Below are 19,318 nucleotides of genomic sequence, written 5' to 3' on the forward strand. Positions count from 1 at the left end.
CACAACCTATTCTCCAGATCTTCCAATTTCTCTGACAGATAAGTGCTGGCCTGAGAGAGTTCTTGCCAGACTTATGCAAATATGCTATCTAGTCCCTGTGCTCCTCTAACTTCAACTCTGTATTCTCCAACCTCCTCCTCAACTCAGAGCCTCAAAGATCAGCTACTATTTCCAGGATCTATTCTTTGACAGCCATTATATTCTTCTGAAACTCTTGAAACCAGGACTTAAGCTCAGCTCACAAGGTTCTCTCTCTAGGACTTGACTCACGCTCTTCCCTACTGCCATGCTGTGCTCTTCAGACAACCCCAGTTCATCTCTAGTCACCATCCTGGAAGGAGCCACAGTAGCATGATCTCTGCCAAAAAAAAAGCAAACTGCTTTAAATTAAGTTTTTCTTCTCTTTGAGCCAAGCCCAATTAATGCAAATACCTTAGGAGGACAGAACACATCAGAAGGAACTGATACAGTCTAGGGTTCGAGGATGATATATGGGCCCCACGAAAGCTCTTCATCTAGGTGGCCACTCTGCACAGTGATGTCACATCCTCAAGATACCCTTATATGTTTCATCAAAATATAAAGTAGTGCTAATATGCCAACGGCAGGGAAGTATGTCGGACACTTCAAGCATATCCAGCAAAGCTCTCTGCTTCAATGGCAGGGGAGAATGTCGGACACTTCAAGCATATCCAGCATAGCTCTCTGCTTCAACGGCAGGGGAGGAAGTCTTCAAGCATATCCAGCATAGCTCTCTGCTTCAACGGCAGGGGTGGAAGCCTTCAAGCATATCCAGCATAGCTCTCTGCTTCAACGGCAGGGGAGGAAGTCTTCAAGCATATCCAGCATAGCTCTCTGCTTCAACGGCGGGGGAGAAAGTCTTCAAGCATATCCAGCATAACTCTCTGCTTCAACGGCGGGGGGGATGATGAAAAGTGGATCTATATACAGACAACCAACAAGGATTGAATTACATAGTCTGAGTAAACAAATGAGCATGGGTGTGGCTTGCTTGTTGCGGCGGTTGCTGCCCCTAGCTAATTGAGCTAGATATTTCACTTAGATGCAGCTCCAGCACTGCTCTCTGCATTAATGGTGGGGGTGGAGGGGTAATAGAACCAAAAGGTTACTAAGAGCCAAGAGAAACAGATAAGTATGAAAAAAAAAAGTGTGAAGCTTGCTGGGCAGACTGGATGGGCCGTTTGGTCTTCTTCTGCCGTCGATTCTATGTTTCTATTTAAAAGCTTTAGATTGAGATATACCAGATGGAAACCAGACAAAGAACAGACCATGATCCGAGGGAGTTATGCTACCTATAGTTGCCTGATAATATGAAATAATGATTGAAGTACAAATAATAATTGATTCGAGAACAGCTATTATGTGGCTCAGAATAAAAAGTAAAATCTAGTTTACCTGGATGAATTATCCATCATATCTAACAGCTGAAGTTCTTTCACAAGAAATTGCACCCCCATTAGATAAAGAGACTTTTTAACCAATTTAGGTGGTTTAGCATCTATAATTGGATCTGATGTAATATTAAAATCCCTCCTAGAAAAACAAAGTGATCTGGGAATTGGCTTACCATAGACACAAGGTTTGAAAAAAAAAGACTGTAAATATTCACTAAGTCACACTTTTAATAACTCCACTGATTTTACAGCATAAGTCACTTTCTCACCTTTTTACTTTGCTCCTGCTCAGAATGCTTGGCAGTTACACTTTTCTTCTTTTCTTCGTTCATTCTTGCTTCCAACTAATAAAAACAGACGTTAACTTCTCAATAGTTTTGCATTCCACTACAAAAAATGTAGCTAATGTTTTAAAAATAAGAATATTGTTACTTAATTACTGAGGATGTGTTGGGTCAAGATGTATTTAATTGAACCTGAATCTGTTAAAAAAAAAAAAAAAAAGATAGAAACCTATTCCATTATGCTCCAGAAAGTATAAAAATCACCTAACTGAAATCATATTTAAATTACCTTATATGCTATGTCGTGGATTTTTTTTCTTTTTACATCTTGGGTTTATCCTAAATGTGACTGTGAAGAAAAGAGTGCTTCTAAGAGCTGAGTGAGCAGTTTATACCAACCATGGGAACCCTGACTTAATATTGCAATTTGTATTTCAAGCCTGAGGTAATTCAATAGTTGTTTTTTTTAATGTGCTCTACATACTCTTATATTAGACTATAAAATATTTTGAAATGCATTCAAGTTAAGATACAGATAAAGCTGCAATAGGAAAACTCATCCTTCTAGCTACAATGTACAAAACCTTATAGTGTGGAGGTCAATTTTGAAAGTATCCTTGGGGTCTGCAGGTTTTATTTTCACAGGGAAATCCCACTGAAAATTGCTCCTAAACAAAAGCAAGTTTGCTTAACGTAAATGGTGTTTTCCGTAGGTAGCAGGATGAATTAGCCATTGTCTCTGTGGGTGACGCCCCCTGGCGACACTGGACAGAACTGTTTCTCCAAGCTGTTAGAGCTTTTAGCTCTTTTGGGCATGCAAGGGAGTTCCCACATGGGCCTTGAAATCTCAGCTCCTCACCCATTTCAAAGCTACAGGAACAATAGACAGAGTCTGCTATCCAGGGAGGAGGGCAGGCATCTGATGGCTAATTTATTCTGCTATCTACAGAAAATACCATTTACGGTAAGCAAACGTGCTTCTTCCCATCAATAAGCAGGGCTGAATTAACCATGATCTGTGGGGAGTCCTATAGCTAAGGGTTGCAGCAAGCTTAACTTGGCAATAGCTCTTTAAAAAAAACCTTTTTTTTTCAACTCTGATGCCACCGTGGAGAGCAGACTACTTAGTCTCAGAGTGCGTAGAACAGTGAACCCCACCCGCACTGTCTTTGGAAGCCAAAAAGCGTCCAGACAGTAGTGGGAAATGAAGATATGCACCGATGACCAGGTGACAGCTTTGCAGATGTCCCCAATGGGAACTCCCTTCAAGTGCACTCTATAGAAGCAACTCTGACTGGTCCCATGAGTTCAAGTGCAGCTGCAGTGTAGCAGTGCTGGATGCAGCAGGTTATCAAATTTGACAGAGTTTACTTGGATACTGCAATGCCTTGTCTGACAGGGTCATAGGAGACGAACAGTTGAGTCTTTCGGTAGGTTTGTGTATGGTGTTTATTGCCAAGGTTCATCTACAATCAAGCATGTGCAAAACGTTTTTCGCCCTCATGGCCATGCAGTTTTGGATAGAAGATGGGTAATATGATAGACTGGTTCAAGTGAAAAGCAGAGACCACTTTCGATAGGAACTTAGGGTGTGTTCTCAAGACTACTTTCTCGTGAAAGAACTTGTAAATAAGGTGGGAAGGGAACTACAGCCTGAAGTTCATTCGCTTGGCATGAAGAAGTTACTGCAATCAAAAAGAGCACTTTCCAGGTCAGGTGTTTGAGGGAAGCCAAGTCGAGCAGCACAAAAGTTTGCTTCATAAAAGATGGAAGCACTATATTAATGTCCCAAGGCACTGAGGGCTTTGTGATTGGCGGGCGAAGATGGAAAGTTCCTTTATGAATTTCAAGATCAGCGGATATAGGGAGACAGGATTACCATCTTCTGGCACATGAAATGCTGCTATAGCACTCAGGTGAACCCTGACAGAGGATGTCGCCAGACCTGACTGTGATAAATAATTGAGATGTCGTGTAGGGCGATATCTCCTGTTTACCATGATGCACCAGTTATGAATTATAATAGCCATGTACAAGATAAATTATGACAGGCCCAGACTCTGCTATAGCAGGAGAAGGACTTTTACCCAGGTGAACTTTAAACTACCTTGCATCGGTGGAAACTAAAGGCCTTGTTCCAAGCAGTATTAAAGGCCTTATCAGATGTTCCTATGTGCTGTTCCTTTGCAAATAAAGAAACCATACAGAAAAGACAATACAACTTAAGATCCTAAGCAGATGTAAGAGACATTCAAAAAAAGAGCAGCCTAAGACAATGCTGACACAGCTTGGTATGACTACGTGACAGTTTTCCCCCCAAAGAAACTGGGGGGGGGGGGGGGTGTGACCTGCCCCCGCCCAGAAGTTATGGAGAAAAGATCTGCAATGCGGGAAGAGACCCTCCACCCACCACATGGGCATGCATGAGCTTATGCATACTTATCAGCCGAGAAGTATGAGACGGGGGGCCAGGAGGCTGAAGGAGCCTAGTCCAGTTCTGGAAAGAAAAGAAGTTCGGTTCCAGTACAGAAAAGAAGAAAAGAACTTCCTGGCAGAGCGACCCGGAAGCCAAAAAGGGAGCAGTGAGGCCAGGCACAGACTCCCAGAGGAAGAGGAGTCCCAAATCCTGAATGCAAAACCGGGGGAAAAACCCTGAAAGCGAGAACCTATGCCGAGGTGTCCCTGGAAGTAAAAGGAGGGTCCGAAGCCAGCCAGATCTCCCTGCTATCCCAAAGGGTGAAAACCAGCTCTGCCAGCTATGCCAGCCAGTCCAGGAAGCAAGCCTCTCTCCTGCCCACACTCTCCAGCCGGAACCTGCTTCAGAGGTGAACAGAGGAATCGCTTGAACATTGGAATCAGGGGTAAATAAGTTAGCCACAATTATTTATATCAAAGCAGGCTACGTTTTATGGCATGTTTTGTTACCAGCCATGATACACAATTTCTTTAAGGAAAACTGGTGCTTAGTAGCTAGGAAGTTAAAGATAGGAATTATTATTTTCTAAATGCTATGTCCTGCCAAATCTGTTAAAAAAAAAACAAAACATCAATAACTCAGACACCTAAAAAAACCATACCATATCCATATGACCCTACAAATCGCTCATTAGCTAAAATAATCGAATCAACTGAATTTTTCCAACTCACTGAATACATAAACGACAATAACATTACATACAAATCAACATGCATTTCGAAAGGGACACAGTACCGAAACATTATTACTTAATTCATTTGACACAATCATCCGTGGTTTCGATGCAAATACTGACTTCATCAATATTCTCCTAGATCTCACTGTAGCATTTGATACTCTGAACCACGAACTACTTCTCTCTTCTTCATCGGAATTCAAGACACTGTACTTAACTAGTTCACCTCAGTCATAACAAATCGTTCTCAGCAAATAAATCTCAATTCCCATCACTCGGACTGGTACACAACCACAACTGGAGTACCGCAAGGCTCCGCTTTATCTGCCATGCTCTTTAACATTTACCTCCTTCCATTATGTCATATACTATCAGGTCTAGGCATAGATTTTAAAATCTATGCCGATGACATACCACTACTTACTCCATATACTTCCTCCTGGGCACATACCTTTTCCTTAATCACTATCTACCTGAATACAATAAAAACCTGGCTTTCACACAACAGATTAAAATTTAAAATGCCAAAACAGAATTAATATATCTACCATTCCAAACTCTTCATGTTCACCTCCATCACATTTCACATTTAAGTCACCCTCCATTCCAATCGCTACTCAAGCATGCAATTTAGGTGTTATCATAGACTCAAAATTATCAATGACAGAGAATATATCAAACCTAGCAAAAACTTCATTCTACAAATTCAACCTCTTAAAAAGACTTAAGCCTTTATTATTCCAAAATGATTTCAGACTTGTCCTTCAGGCACTCATTATTTCAGGATTAGATTACTGTAATTCACTATACCAGGGGTCAGGAACCTATGGCTCGGGAGCCAGATATGGCTCTTTTGATGGCTGCATCTGGCTCGCAGACAAATCTTTAATAAAAAAGTAAAAATCTAACAAAATCCCCCACCCTCCTGACGCCCCCCAAGACCTCCAAAATTAATTTACATAGTGAGGGCAAAGGGCCGTCGGCGCCATTTTGACTACTGGCAGCCGACAGCCCAAGTCCAGGAGAGCGCTCCCGGACCCCCGCTGGACCACCAGGACTTTTGGCAGGTCTTGGGGGGGTCAGGAGGGTGGGGGTTGTAGTAAATTAATTTTGGAGGTCTTGGAGGGTGTCAGGAGGGTGGGGGGTTGTAGTAAATTAATTTTGGAGGTCTTGGGGGGCGCCGGAGGGTGGGGGGTTTTGTTAGATTTTTACTTTTTTATTAAAGATTTGTCTGCGAGCCCTGGACCCCAGCTGGATCACCAGGGACTTTTGGCAGGTCTTGGGGGGGGGGTTAGGAGGATGGGGGGTTGTAGTAAATTAATTTGGCAGGTCTTGGGGGCGTCAGGAGAGTAGGGGGTTGTAGTTAGTATGGCTCTCACAGAATTACATTTTAAAATATGTGGCGTTCATGGCTCTCTCAGTCAAAAAGGTTCCCGACCCCTGCACTATACAATGGCCTCCCAGAATCAATACTCCATCCTCTCCAACTCATCCAAAATTCTGCCACTCGACTACTAACTGGGACTAGACTAAAAGATCATATATCCCCAGTACTGCTAAATCTCCATTGGCTACCCATTAAACAATGAATCCATTATAAAATCTTAACTTTAAAATTCAACCTGATTCACAATCCATCAGTTATTTGGTTAAGTACAACTCTCAGTCTCTATCAAATCCGGCGTCACTTGTGTTCCCTAGATAAAAATCTTCTTGAAGTTCCAACAGTAAAAACTGCGAGACCAGAAATCGAGCGTTCTCAATTCCTGTGGAACTCTCTACCTACTACTCTCAGAACCATATCCAACCTGAAAGAATTCAAGAAGAAATTAAAAACATATCTTTGCTGTATTGCTTTCAATCTTACACAGATTAACAATACTCTTTAAGACCATCAATTTCCCATATTCATGTTATGTTGCGTTTACTTTTGCACTGTTTTGTTGACCTACGACCTTTCAAATTCAATTAATTTGTTTTATTACTGTTTTTATTTTTATTCTCATTTTTTATGTTTGCACATTTTAATTATGTAATTTTATTTTGTAAACTGTATTATGTATAAACTGTATATAAGAAACTTTAAAATAAATAAATACATAAAAATAAAAGTCTATTTCTGAGGAGCAGCCACATTGTCTTTTACCTGACTTACGATTGCAAGGAAGGTGGGAGGGCAGCTGGCAGTGTCTTGTAACAGACAGAGCCCTGCATGCTCCAACCACCCTACAGTCGAGGCCCACCATTGGGAATAGCGATTCTATTTGAAAGCATAATTGCAGCAGGTTGATGGCTTCCACGCTGAGATGAGAACTTCCTGAATTGGTTCAAAGCAGGGAACATCGTCTCAGGACTGAGCACTCAACTTCCAAGCTGTGAGGTGAAGCGATTGCAGCATGTGGTGAAGTAGGCCGCCCTTTTCCTGAGTTAATAGAGCAGGACTTTATGACAGGTGTTTTGACAGATAATTGAACTAGATAGACATATCATGGTTGTCTGGAGCTATCAGTATCATTTGATTCAGTCCCAGATGATTTGCTGGATGGTGCAGGTGATGAGAGGGAGTGGCAGAAAAGCATACATAATGACCGCTTGTCAGGGAAGAAGAAAAGCATCTAGGGCCTTCTGCCATTGGCTGAACCACAATGAAGAAAAATCGATCCAGCTTTCTGTTGGCTATGGTTGCAGAGATCTATCCATAGTGTTCCTTAATGGTTGAATAGAAGATCAACTGTAGGTTGATCCAGCGACCATTCGTGAGAGCAGAACACTCTGCTTAGCCTGCCTGCGATTGTGTTGTTCATTCCTGGAATGTATGTCGATTACAGGAAAGCCTGATGGTTCTATCTTTTTTGAGAAATGGGCTCCAGAACTAAATATAGTACTCCAGGTGAGGCCTCACCAAAGACCTGTACAAAGGCATTATCATCTCCTTTTTCTTACTGGGTATTCCTCTCTCTATGCAGCCCAGCATTCTTCCGGATTTAGCTTCACCTTGTCACATTGCTTCGCTGTCTTCAGATCAGCAGACACTTATCACCCCAAGATCCTTCACTTGGTCCATGCATAATCAGTCTGTCTTTCACCCCTCATCACATATAGCTTTTCCTGTGGAGCTATGTGGCAGAATGCATGAAAGCCATGATGAATGGCTCGGAGCTCCAACAGATTGATTTGCAGGTGACTCTAGATCTGACCAGAGGCCTTGCATTTGTAGGGTTGCGTATGAACTCCCCAACCCGTACTGGAGGTGTCCATACTTAGGAGCATCTGATGAGGTGTTGGGCATAATGGGGCACTGTCTCATAATGGTGTGGATTAAGCCACCAATGAATCTCCAGTGCCATTTTCAGCAGTGACTGTCACCCTTGTGTGAAGGGGTAGAAGACGCTGGTTTCATAATGTCCGAAGGCCCTATTGCAGGCAGCGCATGTGTAACCGTGTCAACAGCACTACATGGACAGCTGCCACAAGATTATCCAGGCAGCTTGTGCAAGTGGTAGTCCAAAGTACATGAAGAATTCAGTAACGAAGTGGATATCTGATAAAGGGGGTAGAAAAGCTTTCATTTAAGTGGAGTCTATGAGCACCCGTATGAACTGTATTCTTTGAGCACGGACCAGGACCACCTGTGTGACTGCAAAGAGCTTCCTGTGATGCAGCAATTATTAACCAATCATCCAGGTATGGAAAAACCTGGATCCTCTGACATCTCAGGTGGGCATCAACTGCCACCAGGCACATTGTGAAGACTCTAGGGGCAGACGAGAGGCCAAATAGAAGCATCTTGTATTGCTAATGGTGGCTGACCACCTTGATGCAAAGGAAGCGCCAGTAGGATGGGTGGATGCGGTTGTGAGCATAAGTGTTTTTCAGATCCACCGAGCATATCCAGTCATTGGTTTGGATGAAAAGGAAAATGGTTCCTAGGGAGAGCATACAGAACTTCTCCCTGCATATGTGCCGACTGAGGTTGTGCAGATCTAGGATTGGTCGTAGCCCCCCCTCCCCCACCTTCTTTGGGATAAGAAAGTACTGCGAGTAGAATTCCTGGTTGACTTGAGTGAGGGGAACTATTTTGTATCACATTTTGCTGCAAGAGCTGTTGGAACTCGAGGCCCAAGAGTGTCATTTGGGATGGGTCGGCTGGAGGGATTGCTATATGCCAAGACAGTGGGTGAGTGAGAAAGCATAGGCGATAGCCATGCTCCACGATACTCAGTACCCATTGGTCGCTGTGATAAGTTTCCAGGCTGACAGAAGGGAATGGATCCTCCCTCCCACTTAAAAAGTTTGGGCTTGGTGCAAGGAGATAAACTGGGCACTGGTTTCGCCAGCTACTGTTGATGTGGCTGTTTCTGCTGGCGATGCTCCCTGGGGCAGCCCCGGGGAGTCAGCCCCAAGGCTGCTGTTTAGTTTATGGAAGGGGAGGAAGCTAGTACTGTTGGTAAGGGTGGTATGGCCGCCTGTGGAAAAAGAACCTCTTTTAAGGAACGTATGACCGTCTGACACTAGACTGGGTATCCTCCTAAGTTGAGAGGGATTGCAACGCCACACTTTGTTCTTTAATTTGGGACACTATTTCCCTGAGCTTTTCTTCAAAGAGGTTGTCCCCAAAGGTCAAGTCAGCCAATCTTTCATGCACGTCCACCTGAATGGTGCTGGCTCATAAATCAGGCCATGTGACATGTGCCAAAGGAATATTGGTTCTTACCTGCTAATTTTCATTCCTCTAAAACCACAGATCAGTCCAGACCAGTGAGTTATGCACTCCCACCAGAAGATGGAGTCAGAGAGCAAAGCTTCAAGGCACTGGTATCCCAAGTGTGCCACCTGCAGCTCATCAGTATTTAATCGATACCCAAACAAAGTATAATTGACAAAAAACACATCTAATTCCCGAAACAAGGGCAAACAGGAAAAAACTCCCTCAAGGGTCCGAAACAAACGACCCCAATATCTGAAAATCAGGTTTGAACCATGGTTCATAACAAAAACCAAAATATTATAGAATCATTCTGATAGATTCCCTATGTACAGCAGCTAACCGTTAGGTAAGTCAGTCTTTTGGCAGTAGCACCCAGGTGGGATCCTGGACTGATCTGTGGTATTACAGGAATGAAAATTAGCAAGTAAGAACCAATTTTCCTTTCCTGTACATACCCAGATCAGTCCAGATCAGTGGAATGTAACCAAAGCCACATTACACTGGGAGGGAACCCGAAAGACCCGCTCGCAAGACGCTCTCCCCAAAAAGCGCTTGGTCCGGATCTCTAACATCCAGACGACAATGCCTTATGAAAGTATGCAGGGAAGACCAGACTGCGGCTCTACAACAACAACAACAACTGACACGCCACCCAAGAAGGTGCTTGCGCTCTCATCGAGTGAGCTTTCAAACCAGTTGGGATGGGGTGACCCTTCCCGATGGAGGCCAAGCAATTTGTTTCCTTCAGCCAGCGAGCCAAGGATGCCTTTTCACCCTTCTTCGGACCTCCAAAGAGCACAAAAAGGTGATCCGATTTTCGAAAAGAGTTAGTGACCTTCAAATACCGAAGGAGAACCCGGCGGACATCTAACAGATGAAGATCTCTTCCCATAGCGGGGTCACGAGCCCAATCAGGGAATCCGGGTAACTCCACAGACTGATTAACATGAAAGGCAGACACCACTTTTGGCAAAAAGGAAAGGACCGTGCGCAGGGATACCCTATCAGCCGAGATGCGAAGGAAGGGATCCCTACAGGAAAAAGCCTGCAATTCTGAAATACACCTCATGGAACAGATGGCCACCAAGAACACAGTCTTCAAGGTGAGGTCCTTTAAGGAAGCGTGTCCCAGAGGCTCAAAAGGGGGATCACTAAGCGCTTTCAACACCAGATTGAGATTCCACACTGGGCATAACTTACGAAGAGGACGAAGGTGCTTCACCCCTTTCAGGAAACGGACAATGTCCGAGTGGCTGGCTAGAGGCCTGCCACCTACCCGCCCTAGGAGACATTCCAGGGCTGAAACCTGAACATGCAAGGAACTATAAGCCAAAACTTTAGATAATCCCTGCTGCAAAAACCCCAAGACCTGAGGAATGGTCACCGACAACGGCACTACACCCTGCTGGTCACAACAGACTTCAAACACCTTCCACACTCGAGCATATGTCATAGACATCGAGGGCCACCTGGACTGAAGTAGGGTAGAAATCACCTGTTCTGAATAACCTTTCATCTGTAAGCGCCGCCTCTCAAACACCAGGCTGTGAGAGAGAAGTGATCCACCTGATCCTAAAAATGGGCCCTTGTCACAGGAGGTTCGGCAGAAGAGCTAGGCATAGCGGACCGTCTGTCACCAACCGTACCAGGTCCACAAGCCACGGCTGCCACAGCCAATCCGGTGCCACGAGAATTACCGAACCGGGATGGTCCTCTATGCAACGGAGAATGCGCCTGATCAGGGGCCATGGAGGAAAGGCATACAGGCAGATTCCGGTTGGCCACTTGCAGACTAGGGCGTCTACTCCTACCGCCCCGATTTCCTTCTTTCGGCTGAAGAACCAGTCCGTTTTGGCATTGACACAGGTCGCCATGAGGTCCAGTTGGGGAACTCCCCATCGGGCACAAATGTGATTCCAACCCTCCCGGGATAGTTCCCACTCCCTGGGATCCAGCTGTTGACGACTGAGGAAGTCCGCCTGCACGTTGTCCACGCCTGCCACATGAGAAGCTGCGATGTCTTCCAGATGAAACTCAGCCCAAGCGAAGAGGTGGTGTGCTTCCTGTGCCACGGCCGGACTCCTGGTTCCTCCCTGGCGACTGAGATATGCCACCATGGTGGTGTTGTCCGAGAAGACTCGAACCATTCTCCCCTGCACCAGGGACTGGAATGCCAACAACCCTTTGCGGACTGCCCTTGTCTCTAGGCGATTGATAGACCATGACCGTTCGGGTAAGACCAGGTTCCCTGCGCCGCATGACTGAGGCACACTGCTCCCCAGCCTTGAAGGCTCGCATCCATTGTCACGATCACCCAATCCGGGACTTCGAGGAGCATCCCCTTCTGTAAGTTGTCCTCCGACAGCCACCATTGCAAGCTGGACCTGATTTGCTGCGACAAAGGCAGGGGCAACTGGTATTGCTCAGACACTGGGTTCCACCGTGACAGTAGATCTCTCTGCAACGGTCTCAGGTGAGCGAAGGCCCATGGCACCAATTCCAACGTCGAAGCCATGAACCCCAGAACTTGTAGGTAAGCCCACACTCTGGGGATTGGAAGCTGTAACAAGAGACGCATTTGTTGCTGCAATTTGTACATCCTGTCGTTCGTGAGAAACACCCTGCCCTGGAGGGTGTCGAAATGAGCTCCCAAATACTCCATACACTGTGACGGGGTCAGATGACTTTTCGCTTCGCTGATTGCCCAGCCTAGGGACTGGAGAACACGAAGAACCGTCCGCTCGCCTTCCTCTTCCAACTTGGCTTGAAACAGCCAATGGTCGAGGTAAGGATGGACCACTATCCCTTCCTTCCGGAGGGTCACCGCCACCATGACCATCACCTTGGTAAAGGTGCGTGGGGCCGTCAGCAATCCGAATGGCAGCTCCAGGAACTGAAAATGCTGACCCAGGATCTTGAATCATAGGAATCTCTGGTGAGCGCTGCGAATCGGGATGTGTAGATAAGCCTCGGTGAGATCCAAGGAGGCGAGGAACTCTCCCTTTCGAACCGCTGCAATGACTGTTTGAAGTGTTTCCATTCGAAAACTGAGCACCTTCAAGCAGCGATTCACCTTCTGTAGGTCCAGGATGGGTCGGAAAGTGCCCTCCTTTTTAGGAACCACGAAATAAATGGAGTACCGTACCCACCCCGTTCCTCGGACAGCACGGGGACGATTACCTTCAGGGCCAGCAATCTTTGTAGAGTGTCTTCTACCATGGCTCGCTTGTTGCGGGAAACGCATCGTGATTCCACAAAGGCCGGCATGAGAGGCCGAGAAAATTCTAAGGCGTAACCTTCTTTTACCACCTCCAACACCCTGCGATCAGAGGTGATCCTGGCCCACTCCTTGTAAAATTGGGACAACCTGCCCCTGATCATCCTGTCCGAGGAGTGGGCGGGCCTGATTTCATTGGGCAGGCTTCCCAGTTTCTGTTCCCTGACTGAAACCACCTCTGGCAGGACGACTGGAGCCGTGAAAGAACTGTGAACGGGAAGAGGTCTGTCTGGAACCAGAGGGTGGAACACTCCTCCCCGACCTGCTTTTTTCAGAAATCCTGAAAATGGGATCGAGGGCTGAATGACTTCCTGTAGGGCTTTCTATCTTCCGGCAGTTTATTGCCCTTGGAATCCCCCAGAGATTTCATTAGCTGATCCAAATCCTCTCCAAACAGCAACTTCCCTCGAAAAGGCAGACTGCACAGTTGTGACTTGGAGGAAGAATCCGCTGCCCAACTGCGGAGGCATAGGAGTTGCCAAGCCGCCACCGAGGAGACCATAGTCCGGGCCACCGAACGCACAAAGTCATATAAGGCATCTGCCACATATGCTACCGCTGCCTCCAGACGAGCCGCCTGAGAAGCTGACAAAGTCCCAGAAGGCGAAGGGTCCTGCGGTTTTTGAATCCAACATAAACATGCTCTTTGCATCATGCAGGCACACATCGCCACCCGAAGTCCTAAGGAAGAGACCTCGAACATCCGCTTCAGATGCAGCTGAGAGCAGCCATTCCCGCCACTGGAATGGTTGTCTTCTTGGTCACCGTTGATACAGCCGCATCCACTTTAGGTACCCTGAGGCATTCTAAATGTTCCTCCATTAGCGGGTAGAGTTTTTGCATCGCCTGGCCGACCTTAAGCCCCACCCCTCTGGGGATTCCCACTCCAGGCTGATGAGCTTTTGAATTTTCTTCGTAATGGGAAAAGCACTAGATGGACTCCGGAGACCATCCAGGACTGGGTTCAATCCCTCGCTGTCTCACCCATAATTCCTCAAGCATCTGGGGAATAAGGAGGCACAATTCCTCCCTCTTTAACAGCCGGACTACGCAGGGGTTGTCCCCCTCTGCACTAGGTTCTACCGCATCCTGATCGTTGTTGCCCATATCTACATCTGGAGGGACCCCACCCTGATCTGCAGTGGTGTCCCTCAGGGGCGGTGTGTAGTCGTTCCCCTGCTGGTCGACTGCACCCGCTAGATCCTCCTGAGCCAAAGTTGCCCGGGATGGACGACCATCAGTTCGCAGATGGGGGACGCTGGGGAGCTCCCATGCTCCCATCTTGGGCTCTGCGCTTCGCAGCTTCCAAGCCAGAAATGCTTCATGCATGAGCAGCACAAGTTTCGGTGAAAATCCCCCTGGTCCCGTCTCGTCATTGCTAGAATCAGTGTCCATGTCTCTTGATGCCTCTGGTCTCTGAGTCCGCGCAGCGGGGGACAGCGGGGGAGGCTAATCTTGGGAGACCTTTTCCACAGGGTGCACAGTGCGGGTTGGGCTCCTTCCATTAGCCGCCAAGCCTGACCTACGTACAGACTTTTTTTTTTTTTTTTGTAATTTGAATTTTTATTAGAGACAAGAACATTAACGTATAGCAAACGTGAAAACATGTACTTGAAAACATAATAAACTATAAACTAAAAACAGTCTCTGCATAGTTTTATGGTATCCCCTCCCAGCATATCAAACACTTACATGCATCAATCATACAATAATAATAAAACCTGCTCATCCAAAAAGGTGCAACGGGGCATTCAACCCACTGCCCGTGTGTCCCTCCATGTTTGGTACTTCTGCCAGACTTTCAAAAAGGACCCTAACTTCCCTCGTTTATGAGCAGTAATTTTACATAATGAATAAACCTTATCCACTCTCATTTGAATTTTGGCCAAGGTGGGCCCCGTGGTTGCTTTCCAATGGGATGCAATTTCACATCGGGTCGCTGTCGCCACAAACCTTATGAACTGTGAACTATATTTATCCCCCAAAGTAGATCCCCCATTCAGCAAAGCAGTCTGAGGGGTGAACCCTACAGGGAGGTGAAGGATATCTGACACCCAAGTGGCTACAGAGTTCCACAGCTGGGATACTATTCTACAATCCCACCAGAGATAGAAAAAGGTCCCCTCGCCCCCACAACCTTTCCAACATCTATCTGAAATAGATGGGTAAATACGATGTAAACACACTGATGTATAGTACCACCTATAAAGCAATTTAAGACTGTTTTCCATTAAGGTAGCCGAAATCAGACCTTTCCCCATGGTAGAATATGTCTCGTCCCAGAAATCATCTAAGGACTCCCCAATGTCCCTTTCCCATGCTCTAACGTATGCCGGAGTAGACTTTAGGTCATTGTTTAACAATTTGTAAATCTTAGACATAAGGCGAGGTACCTTGTCTACCCCCTTACAGTATATTTCAAAACGTGAGACCGGGGATTGCAGGTCTTGTTGTAGTCTAGACTTAGACCCGTAACTGCGTAACTGCAGATAATGATAAATTTCCCCCGAAGCTAGGCCAAATCTTGATTGGAGGGCATCAAAGGGCACCCATCCATTATGTTCCCAAAGTTGTTCGCAGGTGCGGATGCCTTTCTTAAGCCATTCTTTAAAAACCCAATGAGCCTAGCCCGCCAAAAAGTCTCGATGGTAAAAAGGGAAAGTGTTAATGGAGCCCACCCTATTGCCAATCAGCACTCTGCGCCATGCATCCCAAATCTGAAGAGTGTGGTGCACTGGAGTTGGGAGATCTTGCATCCTAGGCCACTCAGACCGCGGCCACCATACTAAAGCAGAGAGGGGACAGATCCCCACCAATTCCTGTTCTAATTCTATCCACTGTTTTCCCTTCCCCTTTCTGTGCCAGTCCGCCACCACCCGCAGCTGTGCAGCAGTGTAATACCATACCAAGTTAGGTACAGCCAAGCCCCCGTGAATTTTTGGGCAAAATAGTACTTTTCACGCAACCCGTGGCTGTTTACCCTGCCAAATATATTTCATGAAGCGGCGCTGCCATTTCACCAAAACAGGCTTGGGAATATTAACAGGTAGGGTCTGGAACAGGTAGCAAAGCCTGGGGAGAACATTCATTTTGAAGGTAGCAATCCGACTCAACCATGATATGTGGTAGCGACTCCACTCCTCCAACTCTTTGTACATTTTCGTTAAAAGTGGAAGGTAATTAAGGCTATAGATATCTGTATGTGCTCCAATATATACTCCCAAGTATTTTATCTTATCCTTAGCCCACCTAAAGGGGAAGGCGGCTTTAAGTTCATGTACCTGGGCATCTAACAAAGACATTTAGGATTTCAGTTTTATCCCAGTTAATAGAGTAACCAGACACCTGACTGTAGGATTTTATGATGTCCACCACTGCTGGTAGAGAACTCGAGGGATTGGTAAGCATCACTATCACATCATCGGCAAACACAGCCAATCTGGTCGAGAAGTCCCCCACCTGTATACCAGATACTTCTAGTGAATTCCTAATTTTCTGGGCCAACGATTCAATGAAAATAGCAAACAATAAAGGTGAAAGGGGACACCCCTGCCTGGTCCCTCGTCCTACAGTGCAATAAGAGTATCATCCGCCATTCACCTTGATGCACGCTTTTGGGGCATTGTACAATGTTTGAATCCAATTTATAAAGAAATGTCCAAAGCCCATCTTATCAAGAACTTGGAAAAGGAATGGCCAATGGACCAGATCGAAAGCTTTCTCAGCATCCATGGCCATCAGGAGAAAGGGGGAGTTACATCGTTTGACCCATCACAAAGAATCCAAAATTTTCCTAACATTATCAGACGCCATGCGCCCTGGAATAAAGCCAGCCTGATCCGGGTGTATTAACTGTGCAATATAATTATTAAGCCTACTAGCCAAAATTTTAGCTAGCAACTTGAGATCGATATTCAACAAAGATATAGGCCAATAAGAGCCACATTGGGTGAGGTCTCGACCCGGCTTAGCTATGATAGTGATGCCAGCAATGTTTGAGTTGGGAGCCAACTTTCCCTCTGATTGTAGTGCATTAAACATCCTAGAAAGAGAGACTGATAGCTCCCCTACAAAGCACTGATAGAAACGAGCTGTAAAACCATCTAAACCAGGTGATTTGCTCACCTTCAGTTGTGTTATGGTGCAAGAAACTTCCGCCGCAGTAATTTCTGCATCTAAACAAGCACTTTGACCCTCCATAAGGTGCGGCAGTGAGACATCCCGCAAAAAAGCTGAAATATCTGAATTATCAATAAGAGAATTACCCTGATATATTAGAACATTGTCAAAAAAAAGTGCTTGTAGAGCATTAGGAGCGTAAACATTCAGCAAAGTAAATTGTTCCCCCGCAACCAATATGTTAAGCAACAGAAACCTCCCATCAGGATCAGATACACATCTGCGGTAGTTCAAAAGCAAAATCTTTCTGGAACAGGATCCCCACTCCTGTGTATCGCCCTGTCTTTGTGCATGCAGACCAAAATTGATGAGGATATTGAGGTGATCGCAGTAAATGCTCAAATCTCCGCTTCAAATGAGTCTCCTGTACCAGGGCTATCTCAACGTTGGCCCTCTGGAGATCAGTAAACAAAAGTTTACGTTTGCGAGGGGTGTTTAATCCTTTAACATTCAAGGATAACAATCTGAAAGTCGTCATGGATCCAGAATTGGTACACCGGTACGTACAGACTTTTTAGATTTGGTCCTCTTGTCTGAGGCCCCTTCCCTACCCAGTGCACAGTCCGTGCACAGTGACAGGGGGTCTAAATAAGATGACCATACCCCGCAAGCCTTACAGAGTTCCACCAGAAGAGTTTCTGCCATGTTCCTCCTGCAAAAAGAGGCATATAACTCTCCCATCCCCCCCCCCCCCCCCCACCGGAAGAAAACAGGTGCTGCCACCAAGCCCTGGTGACTCCCATCAAAAATGCAGCGAAAATCGGCTCCAGGGACGCTGGGAGCCGCGTGGGAGGTCGAAAAAGAAAAACCAAAATGGCCACCGTGGTAAAAATAGCTCTGGAGCTGGCGGTAAAAATGAGGCAGGGAGCCTAAAAACGTCCTCAGAGGTTCTTACCAGGGCTTAAACACTCTCTCCTCCTCTTCAGGGGTCTGCCTGGCTCTGCACCACCGGGCAGACTGATTTACCCTGGGAGTCGTGGTGAAAAGGGAACTTGGAGCAGTTTATTTTGGTTTTTTTACACAAAAACTTTAATTGCTAGTAACAGAAAAAAAATAATGCCCAAGCTAAGAATAATAGAAAAAAAAAATCCCCAAAAGGGCTACTTCCCTGTACAGCAGACACGGAGGGGGAGCCTTCGGGTCGCTGAGGGAGCCAGTCCCCTAGCTATCAGGGGACACGGAATCACACGGGCTAGCACCGCCAGGGGTAACCAAGCCCCCGTTCACCCCGCTCTACCTGAAGGATGGCCCAGACACTGAACCTAGCACATCAGGGAGCAAGATAAATCTGTCTCACACAGAGCTGCAGGTATACACGACCACCATCTGCTGGAGGCAGAGAAATAGTGATGAGCTGCAGGTGGCACACTTGGGATATCAGTGCCTCAAAGCTTTGCTCTCTGACTCCATCTGCTGGTGGGAGTGCATAACCCACTGGTCTGGATTGATCTGGGTATGTACAGGAATGGAGATTGATGACATGCGTGCTGTCATGTTGAACGAATCCATACACTGAGCGCACTTACTCCAGATCCAGTAAGGAATTGGGGGTAATTGGTTTCTCCTCCTCCCCACATATGAAGAGCTTCAGATTTTGGACAGTCAAATATATACTGGAGCATAAGAACTGATTTTGAGTTATCTAGGCCATAAGCATGGAACCCTTGAAGATCTTCTTACCAAACTTGTCCAGCAGTCTATTATCCTTCCCCCGGGGGAGAGTGTTGGAATGAAGACGGGCCTTATTCACTCTCTTCATTGCTGACTCCACTACCACACAAGTGAGGGGCAACTGGACGATTCCATATCCAAGTACATTTCTCATTCAGAACTTCAGTCTAAATTCCGGGCCACCACAGGTCCCAAGAACAATGTCGCCCACATCTTCATTAGGACAGTGTCCAGCACCTTATGTGTGGGTAATGCAGTTGGTTCAGAGGGAATATCTAAGATCTTAAGAATGCCCATGACCTCTTACCTAGTGTCAAGATCTTTTTCAATTTCAACTTTCAGTGCAGCTCCCTTCTTCTCCATAAAGCAGGAATGTATGAGGCTCTCAGGTAGAGAACTATGATTGGGTAGCTCCAGGGCTGGATCGGAAGGGATACCCATGGAAATGCCTATGGACTTCCTCAGGAGAAAGTGTTGCAAACCAAGAGGGCGAAGGAGATTGTTGTGGGCTCTCAGAGAAGAAGACCTAGAGGTGAAATTGGTTTCTGTCCCTCAGATGTTGCTGAAGGTGAGCCTGAGGCGGGAGAGGGTGACCAAGGTGATGCTCCTGGCTGGACTAGTTCCTGGGAAGC

General features: G+C 46.2%; 1 protein-coding gene across 10 annotated transcripts in view; it reads right to left on the minus strand.

Annotated features, from left to right (window-relative positions):
• Positions 1–19,318, minus strand: part of LOC115090001 (coiled-coil domain-containing protein 9B-like) — a 249,141-nt gene that overhangs the window by 64,823 nt on the left and 165,000 nt on the right. For 9 of the 10 annotated variants that reach the window (XM_029598528.1, XM_029598525.1, XM_029598531.1 and 6 more), the window contains one exon: positions 1,685–1,759. The exons of the other annotated variant lie outside the window; for it this stretch is intronic. In XM_029598528.1, the coding sequence (XP_029454388.1) occupies positions 1,685–1,759 (75 nt within the window). The remainder of the gene's footprint in view (positions 1–1,684; positions 1,760–19,318) is intronic. 10 annotated transcript variants of the gene reach the window in all.

This window comes from Rhinatrema bivittatum, chromosome 4, assembly GCF_901001135.1.
Source record: "Rhinatrema bivittatum chromosome 4, aRhiBiv1.1, whole genome shotgun sequence".
In the NCBI taxonomy this organism is placed as follows: domain Eukaryota; kingdom Metazoa; phylum Chordata; class Amphibia; order Gymnophiona; family Rhinatrematidae; genus Rhinatrema; species Rhinatrema bivittatum.